This window comes from Biomphalaria glabrata, chromosome 10, assembly GCF_947242115.1.
Source record: "Biomphalaria glabrata chromosome 10, xgBioGlab47.1, whole genome shotgun sequence".
Lineage (NCBI taxonomy): Eukaryota > Metazoa > Mollusca > Gastropoda > Planorbidae > Biomphalaria > Biomphalaria glabrata.
Window position 1 is genome coordinate 43,391,311 of NC_074720.1, and position 11,878 is coordinate 43,403,188.

General features: G+C 40.2%; 1 protein-coding gene across 1 annotated transcript; it reads left to right on the forward strand.

Moving 5' to 3' along the window:
- Positions 1-4,051: 4,051 nt before the first annotated feature.
- On the forward strand, positions 4,052-11,386 carry LOC106065496 (uncharacterized). Its single transcript, XM_013224335.2, has 3 exons — positions 4,052-4,328; positions 8,375-8,553; positions 9,047-11,386. The coding sequence occupies exons 2-3, from the start codon at positions 8,389-8,391 to the stop codon at positions 9,467-9,469; spliced, it is 588 nt and encodes a 195-aa protein (XP_013079789.2). The 5' UTR covers positions 4,052-4,328; positions 8,375-8,388; the 3' UTR covers positions 9,470-11,386.
- The last annotated feature ends 492 nt before the right edge of the window (positions 11,387-11,878 follow it).

The following is an 11,878-nucleotide window of genomic DNA, read 5'->3' on the forward strand; positions in this document are numbered from 1 at the left end:
AGCATCTAACACACACAGTTATAAAATATCAATAAAAATGATTAGCTCATGATTTCAATAATAATAATAATAGGCCTTTTGGGAGGTGGGGGAGGGGGGGGGGGGAAAGAGAAAAACCATAGACATATGGGAAAATCTTAAATTACAACCATTTTTTTTGTTAGCGTGGGTTCGGTGGCTATCTTTCGGGAAAATCCGAAAATGCTTATGATAGATCTATTTATAACTTTCCAACACAGATTTTTTTTTCTCTTCTCAAATGCTTTTCCGAACAAATGCCTACCATTGGCATTGAGAATGGCCTAACACACCAGCAAAGTGATCTACACACTTCATGTTAGGCACACGGACCTTTTATGTCTACACTGAATGATAACCATTCAAACAGACTATATCTCTTAAGTAAAATTAAAACCATCACCAGGTGGCGCTACAGCCATTGGTGGGTCCTGGTCTGCTTCGACATATCTTCTGATCGCTCCTGAACTTGTCGTCTCCATGCCCGGTCCAGCGCCGGCCTTGGATAATTGGAGGCCCCTTGGCGAAGTGAATTTGATGCCCCCCCCTCCCCCAAAATGCGAAAATAAAATTACGCAAAACCTGCCCGTCTATATCTAAATCGATAAATAACTGAAATTCAGACATCGCGACAGAACTAGAGACCAAGTTAGACTAGTAAACAAAATGTCATAGTAGAGACAGAGTTAGACTGGTAAACAAAATGTCATAGTAGAGACAGAGTTAGACTAGTAAACATAGAGTCATAATAGAGACAGAGTTAGACTAGTAAACATAGAGTCATAGTAGAGACAGAGTTAGACTAGTAAACATAGAGTCACAGTAGAGACAGAGTTAGACTAGTAAACATAGAGTCATAGTAGAGACAGAGTTAGACTAGTAAACATAGAGTCACAGTAGAGACAGACTTAGACAAGTAAACATAGAGTCACAGTAGAGACAGACTTAGACAAGTAAACATAGAGTCATAGTGTTCTACTATGTTTAAGTTCTGATGCTCTACCAATTCGAAGCCCTAGCTAGGCGGCTGCCTAGTTTGCTTATGCCTAAGTCCGGCCCTGCCCAAACTCTTAACTACTGTAGATCTGCCTCTACATCATTAAGCCAACGTATTGTGATTTGCCCTTGTGTGGCCTGCTTTTTACTAAGAGCCTTATATATTTAGCTTCAATTGATCTAAAAATCGACGAAAAAAGCATTTCTAACTCATTATTACTGACTGACCTTCAATACAAATGTAAACATTTTTTTTTCATTGAGTCCAGAGACTCGGAGAGTAACAAAATGCAATACAGACAATCTCCAGTCATTCACTAACAAAAGTATTGCGTCATATAATGTTAATCATCTTAAAGCAGGTGTTCTCAACCTGTTGATCGCGACCCCCTTGGGGGTCGATTGATCATTTGCCAGGGGTCGCTTAAGACCATCGAAAAATATGGATTGTTATTGCCTACTCTTCTATTGCTGTATGTGTGTGTCAAGGGGGGGGGGGGTCGCGGCAGAGTGGGGGGTTGTAAAAAGGGGTCGCCGAGCTTAAAAGGTTGAAAACCACTGTCTTAAAGTAAAGTTCCCATTTCAGACCTTGCGATCTATAGGGCAGATAATGTTAGTGTCATCTGTTTCTTTTGGACAACGGTTAACGAGCAGGGTGTCATGTGGCCAGCACAACCACCACCCGCTTTTGCTTTCCTCAAACTTCAGTCAGGTACTCATTAGAGTTGGGTGGACTCGGGGGCGCACTAAAAATCCCGTAATGAGGTGGTTCCGAATCTCTAACCTACTTTATAAAAAGTCACGTGACTGTGGTCTTATACATGGCAATAATGGCAATATCTTCCCATGATAAGATGTAGATCTAGATTTAGTGCTAGCCTAGATCTAGTAATCCTACTAAATAAGCATAAACATTAGTGAGTTATTGTAACATACTTTTTATTACTTCAAGATGTCTAGATCTGGACTATTTTCATGTTTAAATTACAATGAAATCAATGAGGTCATTAATGTAAACAACACACCCACGTGACTGAGAAGAGATCCGGAACTACCCCATTCAAAATCCCAGTCTTCACCGAGATTCGAACCCAGGACTCCAGGTTCAGAAGCCCAGAGATTTACCTCTCAGCCATCGCACACCCAATATTCTTATATCTAATGAAAAAAATACATACCTCGCTTTAAAAAAGAAGATGATTACGCTTTACGCGTGTCCCTGAGTAAATCTAGCAATGCGTGTTAGATGGCTGAACACAATCTCAAACTACAGCCTTTAAGCAGGGCCGGTCTTAGGCCACTGCAACCTATGCGGTCGCAGTGGGCCTCGCGCTTTCATAGGCCCCGCGCTAATTCTAGGTGTAATTAATAAATTGCAAAATATATATAAAAAAAAATTCCTGGAAATCTCCTGAATTTATTAAAATTTATTCAAATCTCCGGAAAACTCAGAAAAATCTCCTAAAAATATACACACAAATTTCATGTGTGGGTGTCTTTCATTGCGGAAAATGCCAACACTACGCGCGATAAAAGGTATTGTCAGCTTTTATGTAATAAAATGCAATGACCGGGCAAATTTTCACCTTAATCGAAAGTTCCAATACTTTATTTACTTTTATAGTCACTGGCATATAAATATGCCATAGGTTGCAAGGTTCGTAAAGTAAAGTTAGTTTGATCGCAATTTTGTACTTAGTAAACAATGAATAAAATTCAAAGTCGAATTAAAATTCTAATACAAAATCTTAATTTTCACTTACTATCCTTATTCCCACCCAGACTAGGCCCGGCGCGATCGCATACGGCCCCGCAATTGTTAGGACCGGCCCTGCCTTTAAGAACAACCCAGGAAACTCCTTTAGAGCAAGAAATTAAAAAAAAAAAAAAAAAACGCAAATGAGGGCTGGATTGGACATACAATGCGAAGAACAGGAGAAGAGAAAGAATATTAGATTCAGGACTAAAATGGTAGCCAGGGGCGGACTGGGTGTCAAAATCGGCCCGGGCAATTGTTTACAATTGGGCCCATAAATAGACGGGATTCCAATTCTAAGTCTACCTGTCATCAAAATCACTAGGTTAAGTTTGAATATGTATCGATAAAACACTAGTAAACTCAATATCTTTATAATAAATATAGTACCCCATGTTGCTTTTTAATCATTCAGAGTGTAGGTCCTAAAAGGATGAAGCCTACTAGTAGCACTGTATATGGATGTAGACAATTATATTATTTCGGAAAATGTGTTAGATTAAATTAGTATTACACTGTAGAGTCAGATTTTTTTTAAACACGACTCATAGAGGGTCCCTTTTATAATAGCAAATAATAAGACCTTTAACAATTTGATACAGTGGCGTCCATGAGGCATTTCGGTGGCCCCACCGGCCCATTTTGGTACCGGCCCACCGGGCATTTGCCCAAATGCCCATATAGCCAGTCCGCCCCTGATGGTAGCCTCAAGATTCAGAAATAATATGGTAGCCTATTAGATCTAGAAGTAAAATGGTTGTTTTCAGTTCACAAAACTGATTGTGTCTAAGGCGTCGTTAATCAATTTGAACCATACTATTCAATTGTTTCTATGAATGAAAATCATTCGTCTGGCGCCAAAACGAGGTAGCCCTATTAATGACAAAGATCCTGTCACCTGCTCACGCGACCAGGAGGTGTGGTGGGGGGGGGGGGGTGTCAGACAAGGAGGACAAAGAAGGAGCACGCGCGCATCCTGATAGTCCATTCATTTATCAACGACCCATTTCCGCTAGTTAGAAACAAGCCGCGACATGTAGGAAGTACCTCGCGTACAAACAACGAATTTCCTTCTTTTTAAAGTCATGCCTAAACAGGCATCAATGAAAGCAAGCCTCGTCTCGTGACCCCCCCCCCCCCCCACACACACACACACAACCACAGTTCGGCAGACTGGCCTCGGCGTTCATTGGCTGGTGGCTATCTTCGGCTTGTTTCCGATTGGACGAGAGTGTCAACAAAGCGAAACAAGTCTTGACAAGAGCTTTCGTCGTCTGCTCGGGGACCCACTGTGTAGCTTTAAATAGCAACGACGAAACATTACAAATCAAATGCGACATCGAAAGTTTAGGACTCTCTTTAGATCCAGTGGACAATATTTTGTATTATTAATTTAATCAAGACTAAGAATCTGTATAGATCTAGATCTAATTATAGATCTAGTTTACGTTATTATTAGATATATCTATTGATTAGTAGATTATCTGATTCTGTGACAGTTTGTGTGTGTTTTTCTTCATATATTCATTCATCATTCGTTGGATTTAGAAAGTGAAAGGTTAGTTGAGTAGAGTAAATCTATCTAGATCTACAACTCTAGATTAAATCTAGATTATATCCTAGAAATTAGATCCTCTATTATTTTAAGAATTACATACTTACTGAAAAATAGATCAACTCAAGATGTAGTATAAATTTAAATTAATATAGATCTAGATATATATAGATTTAGTCTATATGAGTAGATCTATATTCTAGATCTAGTTGTTTAGATAGGCCTATTTAGATTTTTAGTCTTAATGATCGCACAAAAAAGTTATACAAGCACTATAAGGCTTAGATTCTAGACCTAACATTTTAAAGTAGGCATACCTAGATCTAGTATCTAGATCTAAATCTTTCTTATGAATTACAGGCGTCCTTTCAAAACACAGGATAATAAGATATACCCTCTTACACTAAGCCTTAGCCTATACAGTACATACGTCTATGATACGTGCCAATCTATATGTCTATGTTATGATCTTATATGATACAGACGTTACTTCAAAAAAGAAGATGATTACGTCCTACGGGTCATGCATATTAACCAATGACCTAAACTCCGCCAAGTCACTGGTTTTCCTGGCTAGCTCAGGCAACCCATTCCATGCTCTAAAAGCGCTAGGGAAGAAGGAGCATTTGTACAAATTTGTCCTAGCTTATGGAACGAGGAATGTTCCTTTATCTTTGTGTCTTTCTGAGTCTAGATTATAAATCTAAAACATCATCGAACAAATAAACAAGACAAAAAATGTTTTTGTTTAAATGATAGACTCTACTGTCTATGAAAGTAGATATAAATTTCAAATGTTAGGAGCTAGATATCTAGATCTTTATTTAAAGCCTTGAATCCATATTAACCTGGATTAAATTTATTTTTGATTTGTCACTCCCAACTATTACCTGGCCACAATTATTTTCTAGTTCTAGCTGAATTTAAAATGATAAATGTTAAGCACTTTTCAAATATGAAATAAGAATTAGATCTATATAGCCTACAGCTTAGCTGCTATTTATAACTAGAACTGTAATGTAGCTCTTGTAGTCCTTTTTTAAAGGTTATTTAATTTGGTATTGCTTAATGGTAAACCGCTAACTGCAAGCGTTCAATGTCCCACTTAATATAGAGAGTGTTTTTGAGAGATGTTAATAATCTGCCAGGAAAACCAATAATTTAGACTCAACTAGTTTAACATGCACTAGTCTGACTTTGGACTTCTCTTTGAAATAAAAATGGAAGGAACATGTGTAATTTATAAGATAATACCTCGAGGTGGATCATGGGGGTGTCATTTCATTAGCATCTCTTAAACTGTGAACGAAAACTTAAGCAATCATTTTGTCTCCTTTTCTAAATCTAAATCTACTTACAGTAGGCCTATATTATTGTTTATGCCATCCTGCACAACTAGACCTATGTGTAATAGTTTTTTTAAAAAGTCTAACCGGAACAGGACCTTTTTTTTCTGCTCTTCTATCATAGATAGTCATCAATCTATGCTTTAACTAACTCTGCGTCGCCTTAGATAAAGATATTGGCCAGTAAAAAACAAACTAATGAGTTACTTGAATGAGCCAAGGAAAGCGAATGACTTAACAAGAGTAAATCTCTGATCAACATTTTACAACTAGACTAGCACGGGAATACGCGTAGGATGTAATTATGTTCTGTTTTGGGGGAACTTTTGTCATTTGTAATATGTCTAGATCAGGGGTTCTTAACCTGTGGGTCGCGATCCCCTTGGGGGGTCGATTGACGGTTTGCCAGGGGTCGCCTAATACCATCGAAAATATGGATTGTTATTGTCTATTCTTCTATTGCTGTATGTGTGTGTGTATGGGTGGGGGGGGGGTCGCGGCAGAGGATTGTAAAAAGGGGTCGCCGAGCTTAAAAGGTTGAGAACCGCTGGTCTAGATTGTAACGGGCATGATGTTGGTCGGCTGGTCAAATACACAACTATAGTAGGCCTACATTTTGCTTGCCGTTGCCGAGGGGTAGAGGTCCAAATCATTACTTCTTCCACGTAGACTTCATGCAGACCCCCTGCTTTGAGGATCTGTAACGCAAACACACTCAAGTTTTGTAGATCAGTAGGCTATATACAAGTATCGTGATCTTTACGTATCGCTTTGCCGAGGTCCAAATCATTACTTATTCCAATTAGATGCAGACGCCCCTACTTTGAGTATCTGTAACGCAAACACACTCGAATGAGTTTAGTAGGATCAGCAAATCTATTCATAACTATCTCGTAGACACCTGCTATGTTTGGTGCGCAAACCTTTTCAGAGTCTTCTTGAAGAAGAAGAAGACTTCGTGTCTATAGAGGACGGGTCAAGTAGGGGTGGTGACGGGTCAAGTGGGGAGGGGGGGGGGCTCTCTGTACAAACATACGAAACTGTTTGGCCGTAGCTGGTGTACATGCTGAGGAGAGGGTCTGAGTAGGAAGTTACTTACAGCGTGTGTCAGTGGAGTGCGGGGGGGGGGGGGAGACCAGCGGTTCTCAACCTTTTAAGCTCGGCGACCCCTTTTTACAATCCCCCACTCTGCCGCAACCACCCCCCACACACATACAGAAATAGAAGAGTAGACAAAAACAATCCATATTTTCGATGGTCTTAGGCGACCCCCTGGCAAATCGTCAATCGACCCCCAAGGGGGGGTCGCGACCCACAGGTTGAGAACCCCTGCGTTAGATAAAGATCTCATACCAAGGGATGGGATGATATACAGATATTATAAACAAACTTATCAGAAGATCTCAAGGGATAAGATAGTTTGATAAGCTCGCACGCATGGGTTTGAACACTTGTCACGTTTAAAGTTTTTTTTTTTTTAATGTCTACCGAGAAACGAACACTTTTATAACTTCATAAAAGTTGTCTGCTGTAAGCAACTTCCCCCACCCCCCTTTTTCTCCTTTATCAAGCAACAGCGAAACCTTTCTCCTCCCTTTCCTAGATCAATGTCCCCCCATAATGACGTACTAGTAGAGTTCCCCTTTTTAGAACTAGCGATCTCTGGGGCAGATGATGTAAAGTGAGATCATCTGTTTCTATGACCCACGGTTAACGAGGGTATCATGTGGCCAGCACAACGACAAACCTCCTCCATTACTTTTACCCAACTTATGTCTGGTACCCCATTAGAGTTGGGTGGACTCAAGAGACGCCCTAAAGATCATGAAAGTAACAAAGATTCGAACCAGGGACCGCCGGTTCGGAAGCCAAGCGCTTTACCACCACCTCCGTAATGCCTGCTAAAAAATTAAATGTTGGCTTAGAGCAGGGGTTCTCAACCTGTGGGTCGTGACCCCCTTGGGGGTCGATTGACAATTTGCCAGGGGGTCGCCTTCGAAAATATGGATTGTTGTTGTCTATTCTTCTTTTGCTGTGTGTGTGTGTGTGTGGGGGGGGTCGCGGCAGAGTGGGGGATTGTAAAAAGGGGTGTCCGAGCATAAAAGGTTGAGAACCGCTGGCTTAGAGAGAGGCGCTATGTAAAGTGTCCACTTCCAACATAGGCCAGTCGAAGTCCAGTTCAAACAGTGCCGTTCTTAGGCTTGAAAAGGACCTAAGCTATTTGAGATATTGGACCCTTTAAAAGTCCAGATATCCTATGTCAGTGCTAACTATTTCTTGGGGGGGGGGGGGGGGGGGGGGAGGGCCCTTAAGGTATATGGCTTGTGTTACCTGTTGGTGAATATGAATTCCGACATGTTGTTCACGTTGAATCGAAATAGTATGATACAATGATACAAACCAACAAAGTTGAACTCATCTTATCTTATGAAACACAGACGTTACTTCAAAAAAAAAAGAAAGAAGATAATTACGTCATACGCATCGATCTAGTCCTGCAATTTGACCAATGACTTAAAATTCTGCCAAGTCACTGGTTTTCCCTGGCCGGCTCAGGCAACCCCATTCCATGCTCTAATAGCATAAAAATAATGTCTATTAGGTCTCATAATGTAATAATACATATTAATAGGTAGGCTAATTTTGTATGTTTAAATTGATGTCATGGGTGAGTCTAATATTAAACATTACATTTCTCTTCAGCAAAGAATACCAACATGAGGATTTCACTGACCACCCACTTGCTGACCACCCACTTGCTGCTGTCCGCCTTTGTCATTGTCTTCTGTAATGGCCGCACGATTGATGACCTAGAGGACGACAGTGACGATGACTACTGGCCAGTGTTTTGTCCGCCACACAACTACTACAACAGGCAACTGGTGAGTACGATAGTTTTGGTCAGTAGCTGTGACGTTACAGTTGGAGTGTAGTCTAAAAATAAACTATTACATCATTCTTTAAAAATAGCATGACAGTTCACCGTTACAAAATTCCAAATTCTACTGGAGGTTCTTGTCTTTGGCAGATAATTATTAATGTCTATCTATTAAAAAACAGCAGTTCTCAACATTTTAAGCTGGACGACCCCTTTTTACTATCCCCCACACTGCCGCGACCCCCATCCACACAGCAATAGAAGAATAGACAAAAACAATCCATATTTTCGATGGTCTTATGCGACCCCTGGCAAATCCTCAACTGACCCCCAAGGGGGGCGCGATCCACAGGCTGAGAACCCCTGATCTATTTGGTGTATTGAGTGTACATAAAAAGGAATTGTTCATTTTATAGGGCCTATGTAATTTAGAAGGTAAATCCTTATCATGTTCAGTTTTGTACTCATTTTTCATAAATTGTATTTTATTCCCTCAGGAAAACTGTGTGCATTGTTCAGGCTGTCCTCTGAACACCATCATCACCAGCCCTTGCTATCGCTTTCAGGACACTAAATGTGGCCCATTTCTAGAGTTTGATTTGGCCAACGCTGAGCACAGGGCCAACTCTGAGGAGAGTCAGTCGGAATCCCAAGACACTGACTTGTCATTAGCCAGGCCGCTAGAGAAGGGTAACGCTGTCAAGAGTGCAAGCTCCGCGAAGGAGAGTTTGGAAGAACAGGAGTCCAGGAGACAGTGGAGTGTAGCCGTCTTGAAAATGTCTCTGATCATAGGCGGATTCGTGGTTCTGATTGTGGTGGTGGTGATTGTCAGCGTCGTCTGCATCAAGAGACGGGCAGAGAGGGAGAAGAAACTGGTGTGTGAGTACATGCCTCCTCCGGGTGATGTGCCCCAATGTTGACATTTGATCTAGAACTGGAAATTTGAGACACATCACCATCTCTGAAGATGGTTTTACTGTAATCTCTCCAAGGGAGATTATTCTAGGGGTAACTGGACCACGAAACAAAGTAATCAAACTGGATCTGCTGTTCAGTGAATGAACAAATATTGATTGAGACCTGGAACATGGACCTGTGAAACGAACAAAGTTCCTACCTTTCAGTCACACAAGTAATCCTGTAAAACTAAAAGTCTAAATCTATCTAATGTTGACTGCAGTAACATTCCTTGTATTGGCTCTGCATTTCTCGATTTTGAAAATCATAAACTGCCAAATCTCTTTGATGTTTAGATATCTACAAAACAAAATCTGAATATCGAATTTTTAAAAACTTCGCAGACTCAATGGAGAGAATTGTCTACATTCCTTTGCCCTGTTGTATTTATTGTTATATATTGTGATAATCTATTGTTATGTCATTGCTATAGTCATCTTTATCATAACAGGGACTTGTGTAGTTTTATTCAGTTATTATGTTTACAAATAAAAGGGGGCACGTCATTCAAACAGTTGGAGAACCTCAAGTAACCCTTTTAATTGTTACTGCCAACTTAAATACTAAGTGAACCATCTCTTGTCTTAGTTGCACAAAGGCTGTGTCTTTAATCCTCTTTTGTTTTTATCTAATGCAGTCTTGTCGTGGGGTTTTTTGGTATTTGTGTCTGACTTTGGAATGATTGTATGCTAGAACCCTTTTACCACATTTAAGATTGTGCTTTATCTTTGATAGATATATATTTTAAAACAGTCTTTGCCCTCAGATTCACATATCTTGTAAATCCCCCCACACACACACACATACACACACACACCACCACCACCACCTCCCTTCTCCTCACACACAATATGGAGTTTGGTTCCTCCTCCCCCCCCCCCCCAACTTTTCTGGTAAAATCTAATTTTTCTACCCATGATATACAAAACTGCCAAACATGTGTATCTGTGAGAAGTACTATAACTTTGTGCGATCTATGTGGTAGACGATGTAAACATGTAAACGTCATCTGTTTCTTTGGCCCAAAGGTGTGATGTGGCCAGCACAATGACCGACCGACTTCACTTTCCCCAACTAAGGTCAGGTAACCATTAGAGTTGGGTGGACTCAGGGGAATCCCTAAAATCCTGAAATAAACAAATCCCAGTCGTCACAGAGATTTGAACCCAGGACCTCTCTGTTCAGATATCAAGCGTTTTACCACTCAGCCACCATTCCCCATTATGAGAAGTACAGTCCAAGCCAATGTCAAACTTTTTGTTTTCTAAGAAAACCCACTGGTAACTTTGTCTTGTAAAGAAAGCCCTTGTCCACATTTGCTTTTTTTTTTTAAAAACTCGATGCCCAATCAGGATTGTAGGTCTCTGCCTTTTGCATGTGTTATGTTAATGTAAAATACCTTTGTTCATAAAATAATTTATTTTTTTCGATTTAAAAAAAAATGATTTGATTATTTATTAATTGCAAGCAAGCAATGAGAATGTTGCCACATTGGCAACACCCTGAAATGTAATTTTTTGTTTTGGTTTCAGTTGAGAAATTTATATTTGGCAGCTTGTTGAATGCTGGTGAAAGAGTTAGATGGGAGTGAACGAGAGAAAGGGAGAGTCTGAATCAGAGAGAGAGATGGGTGAGAGTCAGGGAGAGGAGGAGACCGTTGAGAGTAAGACATCGAGAGAAAATGTGTAAGGCTGTGTTTAAATGTCTGATGTGCAATGCTAGATCTACAAAAAAAAATTGCCTGTCACTCAATTCACTGACAGTATTAAACAGTATTCTGAATGAAATCTATTCTTATAATCTTGTATGTAGTGTGCTGTTCATTTCCTTTCATTTGTGATTCTAACTTTGTTAATTAAAATAAACTATTAGACACTAAATCACGTTTGGTTTGTAAATTTTGTTTACATGTTTCGGATGTTCCTTCAGAGTTGAAGATAGTTTACTTCCTAGTCCAAACCTCCCCGCAGGACGACGGGGGATGGGAGCGGGCGGGGGTTTGAACCCGGGACCCTCGATAAATCCAAACGACAGTCCAGCGCGCAAACCGCACGACCAGGCAGCCATCCTGGTTCAATATACTTACTGTAAGACTTTTAATGATTCTTGATTATCTTATAATAATTATAAGAGTATATTAATGAGAAATGCCCACGGTTAAGATATTTTAATGTATGTCATCATAACACGTGTTAGCTGGAATTGAATAAATTGTACTGCAGCTTTTAAAACGGGACAAACTATGGGGGGGGGGGGGGGGTAATTGAGAACAAGTAATTCTTAGGTTTTAATGGCCATTTTTTTTTTCCTTCGCTTGGTATCCAAGCATAAAATATGAACTTTATAACGAGGGCGCTGAACGGTGCCTCGCT